At 40.2% G+C, this 16,420-nt stretch overlaps 2 protein-coding genes across 11 annotated transcripts in view; one reads left to right on the top strand and one right to left on the bottom strand.

Moving 5' to 3' along the window:
• Window positions 1-16,420, bottom strand: part of KMT2C (lysine methyltransferase 2C) — a 293,409-nt gene that overhangs the window by 44,451 nt on the left and 232,538 nt on the right. For 5 of the 10 annotated variants that reach the window (XM_027101436.1, XM_027101438.1, XM_027101439.1 and 2 more), the window contains 9 exons: window positions 14,936-15,115; window positions 14,764-14,796; window positions 14,549-14,665; window positions 9,150-9,282; window positions 8,701-8,915; window positions 6,992-7,065; window positions 5,663-5,845; window positions 3,029-4,951; window positions 2,286-2,578 (listed from right to left, as the gene is read on the bottom strand). In XM_027101436.1, coding sequence (XP_026957237.1) covers window positions 2,286-2,578; window positions 3,029-4,951; window positions 5,663-5,845; window positions 6,992-7,065; window positions 8,701-8,915; window positions 9,150-9,282; window positions 14,549-14,665; window positions 14,764-14,796; window positions 14,936-15,115 — 3,151 coding nt within the window. The remainder of the gene's footprint in view (window positions 1-2,285; window positions 2,579-3,028; window positions 4,952-5,662; window positions 5,846-6,991; window positions 7,066-8,700; window positions 8,916-9,149; window positions 9,283-14,548; window positions 14,666-14,763; window positions 14,797-14,935; window positions 15,116-16,420) is intronic. The other 5 variants (XM_027101443.1, XM_027101444.1, XM_027101437.1 and 2 more) reach the window with 1 other exon arrangement.
• Window positions 12,839-13,164, top strand: LOC113617901 (40S ribosomal protein S27-like). Its single transcript, XM_027101449.1, has one exon. The coding sequence runs from the start codon at window positions 12,866-12,868 to the stop codon at window positions 13,115-13,117; it is 252 nt and encodes an 83-aa protein (XP_026957250.1). The 5' UTR covers window positions 12,839-12,865; the 3' UTR covers window positions 13,118-13,164.

Genomic DNA, 16,420 nt, shown 5'->3' with positions numbered 1-16,420 from the left:
TGTAAAAGTATGAGATTAGATCACTCCCCAACACCATACACAAAAATAAGCTCAAAATGGATTGAAGACATAAATGTAAGGCCAGAAACTATCAAACTCTTAGAGGAAAACATAGGCAGAACACTCTATGACATAAATCACAACAAGATCCTTTTTGACCCACCTCCTAGAGAAATGGAAATAAAAACAAAAATAAACAAATGGGACCTAATGAAACTTCAAAGCTTTTGCACAGCAAAGGAAACCATAAACAAGACCAAAAGACAACCCTCAGAATGGGAGAAAATATTTGCAAATGAAGCAACGGACAAAGGATTAATCTCCAAAATTTATAAGCAGCTCATGCAGCTCAATAACAAAAATACAAACAACCCAATCCATAAATGGGCAGAAGACCTAAACAGACATTTCTCCAAAGAAGATATACAGACTGCCAACAAACACCTGAAAGGATGCTCAACATCATTAATCATTAGAGAAATGCAAATCAAAACTACAATGAGATATCATCTCACACCAGTCAGAATGGCCATCATCAAAAAATCTACAAACAATAAATGCTGGAGAGGGTGTGGAGAAAAGGGAACACTCTTGCACTGCTGGTGGGAATGTGAATTGGTACAGCCACTATGGAGAACAGTATGGAGGTTCCTTAAAAAACTAAAAATAGAACTACCATATGACCCAGTAATCCCACTACTGGGCATATACCCTGAGAAAACCATAATTCAAAAAGAGTCATGTACCAAAATGTTCATTTCAGCTCTATTTACAGTAGCCAGGACATGGAAGCAACCTAAGTGTCCAACATCGGATGAATGGATAAAGAAGGTGTGGCACATATATACAATGGAATATTACTCAGCCATAAAAAATGAAATTGATCTATCTGTAATGAGGTGGATAGACCTATAATCTGTCATACAGAGTGAAGTAAGGCAGAAAGAGAAAGACAAATACCATATGCTAACACATATATATGGAATTTAAGAAAAAAAAAATGTCATGAAGAACCCAGGGGTAAGACAGGAATAAAGACACAGACCTACTAGAGAATGGACTTGAGTATATGGGAGGGGGAAGGGTAAGCTGTGACAAAGCGAGAGAGTGGCATGGACATATATGCACTACCAAACGTAAGGTAGATAGCTAGTGGGAAGCAGCCGCATAGCACAGGGATATCAGCTAGGTGCTTTGTGACCGCCTGGAGAGGTGGGATAGGGAGAGTGGGAGGGAGGGAGATGCAAGAGGGAAGAGATATGGGAACATATGTATATGTATAACTGATTCACTTTGTTATAAAGCAGAAACAAAGAAACAAAAAAAAGATAGCAGACTGCGTATGTCTGACAATCTTTAAAAATCCTACCAGGATTACCATAAAAAATCTGAAGATTGACTCCAAAATTCCAACCTTTTTGTTTCTAAAAGTATTTCCTTTGGAATTTAATTTGCTTACAATAATAAAATTGTAATGTAATTTTTTCCAAAAAAAAAAAAACAACAAAAAAATAGCAACAGGCAAAAGGAGAAAGAGAAAAGGAAAACAAGGGTAAACCTTTAACATGGAGGTAGGTATTAGACTAAAAACTATACCTGATAAAATGAAAAGCATATGTTAAAGAAATATTATTATGTTATAATATAATCCTTATTATAACTCAGGCCTACATTTGGCTTTGATTGTTCTACTAGCCACTTCAAAGATGGAAACCACTCATCACAGAAAATTCCTACAGGAAAACATCCTTTCAATTTTGAAATTTCCACAAATATTTACCATGTAAATTAAAATTAAAAATCTAAGGACAGAATAATTCTCACTCATCACATCACAGTAGGCTTTGAAGGAATAGGGCAGTTACATTTTAAAGGTTTGACTGGTAGGATAAACTCCATCGCTGTGGCTGTGACGTAAGGCTAGTACAGTCAGTATTTAATAACAAAGGGAGTGCTTTTACACTCTGTTGGGTACTGAGGGGTTTAAAGAAAAACCCACGACCTCTCATTAGTGAAAAATAACGTTGATCATATCTCAAAGGGATCAAAAAGTAAAAAACAGCATAAACTTCTTGATTAAGAGTAATTTCAAAGTATATATATACATATGTATATATATACACACATATATATATATGACACTGAATCCCTTTGCTGTACACGTGAAACTAACACAACATTGTAAATTAACTATACAATTAAAAAATGGTCCCAAACAAAATAATTTCAGTCGTGCATATTCCCTTCTATTAGCTATTTAAATGTCAAGAAACTAAACGCATTACCTAAATCCATGAGGTCTCATCCCCATACCAGTAACATCAGGAGTACAGGGTCCACGCGGGTCTTTTGGGAAAGCAGCATATCTAGGTCCTAGAGGAGGGCCAATGGAGGACCCGATGCTCCCAGGATAGGGTGGGGGAGGCCTAGTAAAAGCCTGGCTGGCACTCTCCGGCTGCCAGTGCTGCAGGGGCCCCGGATGAGGCACTGCTCCTGGGGCCTGTGACCCTTTCTCCTGTCGACCTGCCAGCTTCTTCTGCTGTTGCTGCTGGAGGATGATTTCACGTAACTTCTGTCGCTGAACGGAAAGAAACAAAAAATGACCGGGACTTTTTAAAAAGTAATAGCTTTTTAAGTCTCAATGCTTCGGATTCTTGACTATGGTAATGTTTAAAATACCATAATATTTCAAAGTATGATAAAACACTAGCTACACTTAAATATTCAATCGGTTATAAAAAATAAAGTGATGATTTGGGTCCTTTTCCTTGCCATACAACTATCACAAAACTGAACCTTTCATATTTAAGAATTCCCCTACCAACTCATGAAAACTGAAATTAGATAAAAGAATAAGCCCAATTCATCAGTGTTGATTTTACCAATTTCATTTTTCTTCTTCGCAGTATGACCAATTCTACAGAAAAGATTGACTTTAACAGCTGTACATAAATTACTCAATTTGATAAGATGAACAGCATTCTCAAATAACACACTTAAAACATCTGAGAACATTCAACCTGTTTACCTGTCTCAGTTTCTCTGTATCTGCTTGAGACATGTTTGCAGTGCTCTGTGTATCGGTGACTCCTGAGGTCGGTACAGGTCCGGGAAGCTGGGACACACCGGAGAACTGCTGGCCTTGAGAATTCATGGGTGAGCTGGAAGGTGCACTGAAGCTCCCCTCTGATCTAGGCCGTGGCTGATCAGCGACATCGTGGGCAACCTGACTTGTTCCGAAAGAGTCAGACTGAGATCTCGGAGTCATGGGAGTCTGATCATAGGGGTCACGAGGGGCAGATGGGGAGACACGGCTAAAAGTGTCTGAAAGACCAGGTCCAGGTGGCCTGGGTGTTTGGGAACACGCATCAGGTGGCCTTACCAAAGGGCCAGGTAAGGCTGCTCCTCGATTTTGTGCTGCCTGCAGGAAAGGATCCTGATTTGGCATGAGGACTGGTCTTGTCATTGAGGACCTAGTAAAACCCTCTGAAATCCTTGGCCTCGGTATTGCTGGTGGTTGAGAGTAAGGAACAGAAATTCCAGGTCTCGGTGTTCCAGGAGGGTGAGCACGTGGGTCAGAACGTCTCTGATTAGCTGCAGATGTAACAAATAAGTCTGCTTGTGCAGACGGCCTTGGGGCTGGTGGCTGCTGACTATACGGACAGATGGTGGTGGGCCGGGGAGTTCCAGGAGGTTGAGAATAGGGGTCTGGATTGGAGCGAGATGTTCCTGGGGGCTGGGAATAGGAATCTACAATAGGACGTGGAGTTCCTGGAGGTTGGGAATATGGGTCCTGAGATGTTGGCCTTGATATGGTTCCAGACTGGGGAAAAGCCCTTGAAGGATGAGCAAAGGATTCATTCATTGCTGGATGTGGGGTGACGGGAGGCTGGCTATATGGATCACTTGACTGGTTATGAGAAAAGTTATCTACAGGTCGTGGTGTCAAAGCAGGCCTTTCATAAGGGTCAACAGACAATCGCCTCGGTGCCTGTGACACTGACCCATAAGGGTCCTGGGAGGATGGGGGCGGCTGCATTGGAGCTTTAAAAGGTCCGGGACCACTATCAAGAGGTGCAGGTGTCAACAAGGGTCGAGCATATGGATCAGGTATCCGTTGTCTTTGAAACGCATCTGCCCTAGGCGACGGTTTAGTAAAGTGGTCATTGGTTCCAGACGCTAGAGGACCTTTTGCAGTTTGTTCCGAAACTACAGGAGACCGGGGCAGGCCTAAGGGTTTGGGAAATGGATCTGTCATCACAGGCCTAGGTGTGTCTGGAGGCTTTGCATAGGGGTCACTACTTGCTGTGGAGGAAGAACATAGATCTCTGACTGGGGATGGCCTACTTGCTGTTGTCTCGCTCATCTGAGTGGGCCTAGATACGGACGGTAAAGGTGCACAGTTTTCCACCAGTGCAGAATTTCTTCTGGAAAAACCATGGCCCCCAGCAGGTGGTCTTGGGGTACCAACCATTTTCGCATAAGGATCCGCTGGAGATGGCGGCCGGGAGTTAGAAGATCCAGGGGAAAACATCTGTGGGGAAGGCGGCTGAGAAGCCTGAGCCTGTGACAGACTCTCTGGGATGGAGATCCGGGACGGCGCCGGAGGAGGGGGTGGAGCTTGCGGTTTTACAAACACGTCATCTGATGGCGCGGAAGTGGGGGTGCCGGGCAGCTGCTTTGCAAACAGGTCTTTATGGAAGGGCTGTGCAGGAGACGTATTTCCATTGCCAGGTTGCGGGGTCAGGGGGCTCTGGATGCCGCCACTCGGCGTGTCCGAGCCAGACTGCCCCAGAAGAGGCTGAGGGCCCAGCTGCTGCTGCTGCTGCTGCTGCTGCTGCTGCTGCTGCTGTTGCTGCTGCTGCTGCTGCTGTTGCTGCTCGTTCTTCACCTGCTCCAGCTTCTGGGTGGCTTCAATCTTAGCCTGCTGCTTACTTTTCTGCCGCATTTGCTGTTGGAATAGGAAAGAAAAAAACAATCATACGGCTAAGGAAGAATATAGCTGTCACGGGGCAGGGGGGAACAGCAACAGAAAATTTATTCGTTTGATGTCGTCAGTTTCCAGATTGCTCCCCTATTGTAAATTCCTCAAGAGGAGAGACTATTATTCATCACAGTATACCGAATGTCTACGGCAGCATATCGTTTATAATATTTATTAAAACTTCCCAAAATCAACTTAAATATATTTTACTGAGAAAGGAAAGTCCATTTTAAATCAAATTTTTATATTGTAGTAAGAACTATAGCTGAAACTATATCATAAACAGCTCTTTTCTCAAAAAGCAAATTCTTCTAAATTAATTAATTTATTTATCTTTTTATTTTTGGCCGCATTGGGTCTTCGTTGCTGGGTGGGCTTTCTCTGGTTGCAGCGAGCGGGGGGCTACTCTTCATTGCGGTGCGCGGGCTTCTCATCGCGGTGGCTTCTCTTGTTGTGGAGCACGGGCTCTAAGCAGGCGGGCTCAGTAGTTGTGGCTCGTGGGCTCTAGAGCGCAGTCTCAGTAGTTGTGGCGCATGGGCTTAGTTGCTCCATGGTATGTGGAATCTTCCTGGACCAGGGCTCGAACCCATGTCCCCTGCATTGGCAGGCGGATTCTTAACCACTGCACCACTAGGGAAGTCCTAAAAAGCCAATTCTTAAAGAAACAGAAACACACACCTGTCTGAATTTCCATTCCTGTTCATGTTCCGATTCTCTTTGCTTTAGTGGATCTTTAAAAAGATCTGAATCAATACGAGAGCTGGGATCGATGCTATCTTGCTGCTGCTGCCTTTTCATGGAATCATTTGACATCTGTACTTTATTAATGCGTAAAGCAGCTCTGTTATCTCTGGCTTTTTGCTTTGAAAAAAGGAGAAGAAAATTATCTCCCAGTATATGTTAAAATTAAATAAAACTATGGCAAATTTTATCATACGACAGCAAGGAAAAGTTGGGTTAAATAGTTGTAAACAGTTGAAATATTAATCTTGAGAACTTACAGCCTCTTGTGTGAAAAGATCTGGACACTACCCCACTTTTCCCTTTTATAAGGCATGTTTCAACTGAAGACATATTTCCATCTCTCTATTTGAACCAGGCTAGAGAACCCAGGTGTAATCTAATATTTTCAATCCTAATTTTTGTAACAGACTCTTCAAAAATGGAACGATTAATATCTCTCTCAATTTAGAGAGAAGGAAAATACCAAATCAATCCTCCAAATCTAAAATCTGGAACCTGAAGCTTAACGTTAAAAAAAGAAAAATCATTGAGAAATATTAAAAATATCCTGCCATTACCTCTGCCAGTCAAGGTAAAACAAAGCAAAGCATCATCAACACATCCCCCCACCAAAATTTTCTGCTTGATCCAAGCAGTCATTATCACTGACAGTATGTCTGCTGAAGATCAAAGTAGAAAATAAGTACATGTATTTTTCAAAACGGTAATGCAGATATCATATGCTTTCAAATGAAAGCAAGGATTTGGATCCAGTTGACAATCTTAATTTGGCTCTTTGGGAGAAAATAAGTTACCATCTGAACTGTGAATCTTATAAAATACCCTAATAATTCCTGGCCAAGTCCATGTTTCAAAAGCTCCTTAAAGGTGTCCAGGTATACCTCTTTCAAAATCCTCTACTAAACCTAATACAAAAAGAGCTTATTGTGGAAGAAACTGAGGCACATTAATGTGGCTGCAAAATGTAGTACTCTTTCGAAGAGATAAAACAATTTAAAAGTGAAATGAGTTAAACACGCTCCTAGGATAAGTGATTTCAATCTTCAACATACTGGTTCTATTAGCCAGCTTATGAAAATGTCACCCTCTATATTAAGACATCATGAGTTAGGAAAACACTATAAAACAAAGCTGTTTATTAGTTGTACAAGTATTTAACATATGTTTTTTGGAATGGGAAATCTTTTTATGAACCTAAGACGATAATAATAAGATTCACGTATTGTGTCTGAAGGCATGATACATGTGAGTTTTTTTAAATACCACGTATGGTGCTCTTTCCTGTGAGCTTGCTTTTCTCCACAGCTTGGCAATTTGCTTCACTCTAGTAGTCCAGTCTGCAACAAAAGAACACAGTAGACACATTCACAGAACCACGGTAATGATGCGTCTTAATCAAAAGGTTGATAAACTGCTAACAGTTAAACTTATTCTGCCCATATTTTCATAAATGATAGTCCTGTATTTAGTTCTTTGTATGGTATAAAGTTCCTGGCACACAGCAGACCAAACATATTTCTGAATGGAGTGCTGCCTCATTAACAATCTCACCGGTGGAGCTGGGAAGTTTTTACATCAAAGTTCTAAGCAGCCAAGATAAAGTTAAGCCAAACATAATAACTTCCCTCAACCATGTAAGATGCTACCAGGACCAAAGCTAAACGTTTTGGAAAACATCTGTACTCAAGAGAATTCTATCAAGTTGACCAAAAGGAAGTAATCATTATTAAAAATAAGCATCTCATCAGCACTTGTGCACAACAAAGATACGGAAAAGCAATGATTTCAAGCCCCTTCTATGAACTCAGTGTCAGGACAGTACACAAAATGAAATGTGGGTGAGATCAACAGTTAGCAATAAATGTAGAAATGCTTTTGTCCATATTTATAAACAGAAAGCTTTGAAATAGCCAGTGAAAATGGAAATCAGCTGCAGACCAACAGCCTTAACATGGTATTTCATGAGGTTCTAGAATCACACAGTACATCTATTAAAGAAAATTACTTTAAAAAAAAGGAAACCTACAGCTCCAATCTAAGGACAATTTTTATACTGACACTAAGTGACTTAACAGAACCAGATATACTCATCTCTAAGCAGCAAATAAAACTGTGGTTAAAAAAACACACATACACAAAAAAAACCCTTGAAGAATGTGTATACTGCTTTAACAGACAGCCCTGCATTAAACCACTGACTTTTCTTGTTAGATAAGGTAGCATTTATTTCTATGAATAATATATAAAGTACTACAAGGTGGCCAAACCAAAAAAGACAGGGGTCATCCATAAAAAATCCACTTTTAAGTACTCCTCTAGTAATTTAAAAGAGCTATATGACAGCTGGGAAACTATTGCAAGACAAAGCTTAAGTGACCTTTTCAAATCCTAGTTTGTCTTGCAACATGAACTCAAGATACTAAATGAGCATTTGCTTACAAATATTCTGTAAGTGACATTATTCCAAATGTTTCATCCTCTTGCTAATGAGAATTTTCAAAAATGGTACCACTGTACCATCTGCTTTTTTCAAATGGGCTAGACAGTTGGGAAGAAGGGGAAATATTTCCGAGTTAGTTTCAATGTGAACAATTCTTAGAATGGAGTCTGATTTAGCCTAACTTAATACTTCTGATTAAATGATAAGCTTTTTATTCTAGGAATTTTCTTGTACAATTACACATATAACACAACACTGACTTCCATGTATTTAAAAAGACTGCTAGGAGCTGGAATCACTTCATTAATTGAAATTAACTTCTGGAAAATATGCAAATCGGTACCGGGCTTAGGACTAAGAAAATGCAAGATGTTTCTAGATATCTAGGGAATCTTCACATTGTGCAGAGTCACACTAGATAAAAATTAATGGTGATACACAGGCTCTCTGTTATAGTGAGACAAGAACAAAAAAAGCCTGTGCCGTGTGGGAAAGCTGGTCACATGTAAGCAGTGATATATCCGTGACTTACCTGGGAATTCTTCCTTTAGGTTGGGGAAATTAATATTTGTGTAGAGAACTGGTGCTACTGTTGCCATTTCACCCAGGGCCTCCTCTTTCTCCCACTTGAGTGTGCTTCTCTGGGCATTTGACATTGTATCATTTTCTCCTTCCATAGTGGGAGCTGATGATGTCCAAGAGCCGTTAGGGTCACTTGCCATTGGATTAAATGCTGGATTTTTATCCCTGGCAAATAATAAACAACTTTACTTCATAAACATAAAATAACTTTCTAAGTACTATGGTCAAGTACAGTTTCATTAAACCTATTATTACAAAATAGCTAAAATGTTTGATGATTTTTCGCAAAGATCACAATGAGTGCAACACACTAACACTGTGCACGATCACTCAGACCAATAACCATTCATATAACAAAAAAGATTTACGTTTCCGTAGAACGTGGAGGCTTTTAAATACCTGGCATCAGTGTAGGGGGGCTGCGCTACAGCAGGGAAGGTTCCCAGTCCACTTCCAGGAGGCAAAGAATTATGTGCGAGATGAGGACTAGGTCCGATAAGGCCATTCACGAGTGGCATCCGTGAAAAAACATCTTAAAAGAAGAAAGCAGCAATTTTTGCATATTATTAAAAAATAATTAAAAAGCGGCGGAAATATTTTTAAATAAAAATTCGTAACACCACTTAGAAGTAGGATTTTCCCCCCAATATTATACTGTAAAATATCGCTTAAAGAGTGACTAGGTTATAAAATTTTGAAATATGGACTCTATAATTCTGTTTACTTCATTATGGTATAATGGAAGTAGCATGTGTTTTGGAGTCTGACGGCCCTGAGCTTGAATCTTAATTCTGCTACTTGTTATAAGCAGAATCAATCACTGTTTCTATAAAATGAAGGTATTCTATAATGTAACTGGCATACTGTATGTGCAGTTTTCAGCACAGTGCCTGCTATGCAGTAAGTATGCAGTACATATGAGCTCTCAAAAAAAAATCAGGGCTTCTCTGGTGGCACAGTGTTTGGGAGTCCGCCTGCCGATGCAGGGGACATGGGTTCGTGCCCCGATCCAGGAAGATCCCACATGCCGCGGAGCGGCTGGGCCCATAAGCCATGGTTGCTGAGCCTGCGTGTCCAGAGCCTGTGCTCCGCAACGGGAGAGGCCACAGCAGTGAGAGGCCCGCGTACCACAAAAAAATAAAAATAAATAAAAAAAGAATCAATCTCAACAAATGCTAGTGAGTTGTATCAAACATTCTTTTTCACTCAAAATTTACAAACAGATGTCCCTTATATGAAAAAAACACCTATTACTCTCAAATTGACACTTTCTCTAAAGTAGTTTGGAACAACAAGCAATATTTCATCTACCATTATAAATTGGATGACTACTGTAAAAATAAATAATTTCTGGTTTTGACCTAATTTTCATTACTTGCAGTTTCAGCCCCCAAATGTATTTTAATTCTCATTCCAGTACCTTCACATCTTCTTTCTAAATAGACATTAGGCAAACCATAATAAGACCACCTTGTGTTTCTCCAAACTCTCCACAAGCATATAACTCCAACCCCTATTGCAATCATCTATTTTCCTAAACGATTTGGAAATAAGCCAACTGTCCTTAACCAAGCAGTTTTCCAGCAAACAAACAAACAAACAAAAAACCCACCTTTTTTTGGTGTACCTTCAAAAACCCCTTCCATAAACTTACAGTGGTAATCATTTCACGACGTATGTCAAATCACTATGCTGTACACCCTAAACTATGCAGTGCTGTATGTCAACTACATCTCAATAAAACTGGAAGGTGGGGAGAAAACCCTTCCAATTTAAAGACATAATAAATACACGGCCTCTACTTAACGTCGTAACACTCAGAACAACACTAGGAGATCCACATCACCAGTTAATTATACAAATGAAAATCAGTTACAAAGTTGGTTAATACTGGGCACACCTGGTATAGTGACACAGAACTCCTAACCCAACCACTTGCCAAGCTATTAGAAAAAATAACGAAGTGTCCTGCCCACATAATGTTCTACACTACATAATGTCCTTTCAGCCAAACCAGACCCTCCGTTACGACCCTCAAGCTCGTCTGAGGACACTGGGGCTGACTGCCCGCAGCTTTTCAGGCTTTGTCTCAAGGACGGTGGTCCTGGAATCATCTGACTTCCAGGTTAGGGCTTCTCCTGCATAACGGCAGAGCTGGGCCCACTGGATCTGGACTCCACAACAAGTGTCTCAGGACACTTAAGTTCACTCCAAGGATCGGATTAAGAAGCAAGATTTCTGCACTTATTCCAAGTAGAATGCTACTTCTATTTTTTAACTTTAGAGAAAAGTAGGTTCCACTAAGGAATATGATATTTTATTGAAAAATGTTAAATGCCTTTCATGTAGTTAGGATAAAGAAAAGCTCCCTTCCTGGTAGTGAGAATGTGATCTATCCTGGAGCTATCAGCACTGACTACTATACCTGCAATACGACTAGACTGAAACCTTACATAACAATAGCTATTACTCATTAGCAATTTAGTATATGCCTGGCACTGTTCCAAAACCTTTACATGTGTTAATTAACTCTTTGGTCCTCACAACCAGGCCATGAAATGGGTTATTACGTGTAGCTCCATTTATGCAAAAAGACCCAGAGAAATTAAATAACTTAAGTACACATAAATAGATGCAAAGCATTTTCCCTTTGTTATTATTTTAACTAGGAGGTGGTCTTTTTCCCATTCTCTCAAGTCTACCATACCTGGTCACACTAGTATCTTTTTCAAGGCATAAACCATGGTAAGAATTGCAAAGTCACTTCATGGAACTTTCACCTAAAGTGATTTCAAGTTACTGTCTCAATCTTCTTGAAATTTCCCTTCTCTGCTTTCTGACCTTCTGTAAAAGTGTCAACACATCACACTCTGCCCTTCTCCTCATCGCTCCTACTAAGTTGTTCCACTGAAGATCACAGCAATCTCACCATCCAGTGAAACAGTGCCTTTCACCCCACCCGACCCTACAGCCTGATGACGGCCACTGCGAAGATCCTATACGTCTCACTCAGTGTCTCCATCTCTCAGCTTTTTTCACTTCCACCTAATGCTTCAAAAGGGGAAAGGAGTGTATAATATAAATCAGTTGACTTAAGCATGTAACTCATTATTTAATTAAAAAGAGTTCTTCAAGATTCTGTACTCTACTGGCAGTATATTCTTAAGAAACCTCACCCTTCCAACCACTAAACAGACAATTCCTAAATTTTCATCTATAGCCTTGAACAACTGCAACTGCCTGTAAGTCAGAACAATGTGTATGTCCCATTTCTAACTAAAAATGGCCTAAAACTAAATTCATTACATCTCCACTACCCTCCCCCTACAACACACACACACACACACACACACACGCGCGCGCTTCTTTGTTCCCCCACAACACACACACACACACACACACACGCGCTTCTTTGTTCCCCTACAACACACACACACATGCACATACGCGTGCGTGCACGCTTCTTTGTTCCATGTTTCCAGTTTACAGCATGACTGGTTGTCCTCTAGGCAAGCCTGGCTTATATATAGTCTAGTTCAATTTATTTCCTTTTTTCTCACATCTTACATCCATTTGGTAGCACTATCCTACTTATTCTAACATCACTGTCTCTCAAATCCATTTTCTCCTTTCAATTAGCACTGCAGATATATTTAAATGGAGCCCAAATTCTAACTCAGTCCCAACTGCAATAAACTCATTAGTACAACTCTTCTTGTGTCAAATCCATTTCCAATACTGACATCAGAGCTACTCTGCCGAAATGTGTAACTCATCAGGTCATTTCACTGGTGTGAGGTCTCCAGTGCCTCTCAGAAACCTGGAGAAAAAAAGGCCAACTGCCAATGCCTAGCTGTGTAGACACAATTCAGTTCCTACGCGTACTTTTTGTTCTGCCTTCTTAAACACTGACCACTTACCTCTCTTCCTTTGCCCTGGAAAATGTTAGAGTTGCCATTCTTGAATATCTGTGTGGTCTCCCTGCATGTGACCTGATCATGCTTTATCCTTAAATTATTATTCTTTCAAACATGAATGCTGAAATCTTAGCGACTCCTACGCAAAAAAAAAGATCAACCCCACCTTTCCGACGGTGATGACCTCCCCACGAGAACATGCCTCTCGCAAAGGATCTCCTTCATCCCTCTCCAGAAGAGAAGAGGAAACACAAGAAGAAGCGCCTGGTGCAGAGCCCCAGTTCCTATTTCATGGATGTGAAATGCCCAGGATGCTATATAATCACCACCGTCTCTAGCCATGCACACACAGTAGTTTTGTGTGTTGGCTGCTCTACTGTCCTCTGCCAGCCTACAGGAGGAAAAGCAAGGCTTACAGAAGGATGCTCCTCCAGACGGAAGCAGCACTAAAAGCTGCCGGAATCAAGATGAATGGGAAACCATCCCAATAAGCACATTTTGGGTAGAAAAAAATAAATCAACTGCCCCCAACCTTCAAAACCTTATTAAAAATGAGACAGCACAGTGAAATGATTTAAACAATGATCATAAAACCTTTTATAAAGGAATACATCTTTAAATGATTTGATTTCTGAAATACATACTTTTAGTTTCAGAAAACATGGAGATAGTTTTTTTTATATGTTGAGAAGAGAAATATCGAAGAGTTCTTAATCATTAAGACAGCATATGGGAACAATTAAGGCAAGAAGCACTTATGATGTCTGTTTTATCCAAATGTAAATCACATGTTTAGTCTAGCAAAAATCAAGGTAAATTTATGTTTAGAGGCTAAACTGGTAGAAACTAAAATATTTCAATTATGTGCGTTATAGAATTTTTCATGTATACACAAAATTGGTAGTAAAGGTAACATTAAATTATTTGTACATTTCAGCACTTACACAAAAACAGTGTATGAGCTTATAAAAGTATCATTACAAATTATTCAATTCAGTATATAATCATGAAGCAGTGACAACAGGATATAGAGAAATGACCCATTATTCAAATCATCAAGAATACACACCACTATCTCCCTTCTATAGGAGATTCCCAGACTGGCAGCACTACCACCTTACCTACCTACTCCCACAAATTTTACTTCTAGCCTATCAGATTTTAGCTGTCCAGGCAGAGGGAGAAAGGAAAGCCTTAAACTTGTTCTGCAAGTAGTTACAAATAGGCAGAAGAAAGTGGATTAAACAAAATAGGCAAATTTCCACAGAATTAGGAATTTCATAGTCGACAGTGGTAGAAAGGCCACTGATTTACTCTGAAAGTATGTACTAAGGACATACTCTGTGGCAAGGTATACAGTGGTGAAGACAGATGTGACCCAAGCCTTCAAGGAGCTCACAGTCTAAAGGGAAAACCATAATTACCCAAACAGTCATTTACATCTGCACCACATGCTACCAATGAAAAGCATGGGGGAGGTGTAGAGGTGGTGATTTGCTAACCACTGAGGAAATGACAGTGAAACTGAGACCAGATGGATGAGTCTAAGGCAGTCAGGTGAGGGGGGAGCAGTTCTCCAAACATCTTTGCAGGAAGGACTGAGTAAAAGTGAGCTGGGACTGGGACTGGGGGACGGGAAGAAGGCAGGCACTGTTAATAGTGGCACCGCAGATCAAGTGAGCAGAAGAATTCTGGCCATGAAGAGAATCGCCGATTTCCAGAGGATGTCAGGGAGGTAGGTGTGTAACTGAGGGAAACTCAGAGATTGGTACTCTTCCATCGGCACAAAAGAGGGCTTTCTGCCATCAGTCTGTGTGCGTGGTTCCTGAGGGACACACACCGCAGAGCCATGCTTACAACACTTTTCGAGAGGCGACATACCCTGAGCGTGCGCGGGCAGCAGCGGAGGCGCCGGAGGCTGTGGTACGGAAGCTGGCTGCGTGGCTGCAGGACTGAGCACAGCGGTAAACAAGTCCTCCACATCCTTTCCTCCAAGCTCTAGGAGACACAGTTCCAATGACAGTACGATTAAAGGGCTACAGAGCCAAAGCACAGGGAATTCCATTCTTATAAACTAAAAATCAAAACACAAATACCTGGTATTTTATATAACTTCCCAAGAATTGCTCCTAGGATAAAATAAAGAGGTGGAAATATTAACAACCATCATTTCAATATACTGATACAAAACAGCATTTGACATAAAATTATCAGAAGAGAAGTTAAATTGTAAATAAGCATGCAGAAATCTTTGAAAATCATATTTACTCATGTCTTTTAGAAAGCCTAGATGTAGGGCAAATATTTTACCATCTGTGACCATTTTGTCTAGTTCAGGGCTGAGGATGCCATCGAGCTGCTCTTCACTTAACGGTCGTGAACTCTGATTGACACTTGGCTGAGGCAAAGAGGAAGGATCATCAACGCCGGCACCAAGGTCTATTCCAGCTGAGGAGCAAGGTATGCGTATTAAAAAGTGAACTCTGAACACTCACACAGAATGCACTACACTATTTCCCTGCATTAAAACACAACCATATGATTAACACAGAGCGATGAGAAGCCTGTAATTCTGAATTAATCTGGATTCCTAAATCAATCTGGAGAGTCAATCAGTAAAAATTAGGCACAATGTATCTATAAACTTGGGTGCTGCTTAAAGGTATGGTTTAATCAATGCAAACACATTCCCTGAGAAACCAAAGAACACATCTGGTTCTAAAGTGCTAATTTCCACAAAAAAATAAGCAGCATATTATTAAGACAGGACTCTCTAAGAAGAATCAATATACAATGTTTAATATACAATTAACTGCTTAAACTTAGAAGACAGTGTTTCAAATGTATGGTTCAACTTATCATATGCAGTTTGTGAAACAAGTTTCACACAAATTAATGACAAGCTCTAAAATTTTTAATGCCTTGTAAAAATTATCCTTTTGTGAATAATTTCAACTACAGATCATATTTTTGAAATATTCTGTAGTCAAAAACAATATACAGATTATGTTTATTACATGCTTTATCTCATATAAATTGGTTTTTAAGCAATAGTCACATTTAAAACTGATTTATCTACTTTATCATGCTTCCTCCTCAATATTACTGCTATCAAAAAGTAAAATTTCATCTGCTCTTATCTGGAACTTATCTGCTCTTATAGGAACTAACTCTATAATATTTGGGTAATATTATAAATTACATACTAACATGAATAAAACCATTCATTTAAAAAAAAAAGAACACTACAGAGAAAGTCATCCAAAACACAGTACAGTTGTACCATGCTTTAGCTGCACGCACAAAGGGAAAAGCAAAGTTGGATTAGTGACAAATTAGCACTATAACAAATACACATGCACCTACAGGTTGTTTCAGCTGAAATCACTATTTAAAACAAAAAAGACTACTTCTAGCCAGCCGTCATCCATTGCTCAGTTTCTTACCAAATGGACAAGATGAGCTCTCAACCTGGAAAGTGCATAAGTCAAGACCTACAAGACCCAAACCAAATAAAATGGATGATTACCACGGGAGCTGGGGGACGGTGCAAACAAAAGAAGAGACAGGCACAGCAGGACTCTAAGGCAACAGGCCTTAAATCTGATGCAATTAGACAGGCAACGGAAATTAACTAACTTGCTATTTCCCCTCTTAAAGCAGGAAAGCCAAGGCAGATCAAATAAAATGATGAGTTCTTTGACAAAGGAAGGGGAGGGGAGGGGAGGGGAGGGGAGGGGAGGGGAGGGAGGG

This window comes from Aethalodelphis obliquidens, unplaced genomic scaffold (assembly GCF_003676395.1).
Source record: "Aethalodelphis obliquidens isolate GAN/ISIS:26980383/991018 unplaced genomic scaffold, ASM367639v1 scaffold5, whole genome shotgun sequence".
Taxonomy (NCBI): domain Eukaryota; kingdom Metazoa; phylum Chordata; class Mammalia; order Artiodactyla; family Delphinidae; genus Aethalodelphis; species Aethalodelphis obliquidens.
Note: the sequence above shows the minus strand (reverse complement) of the source record. Positions and strands in the feature narration are given on the sequence as shown.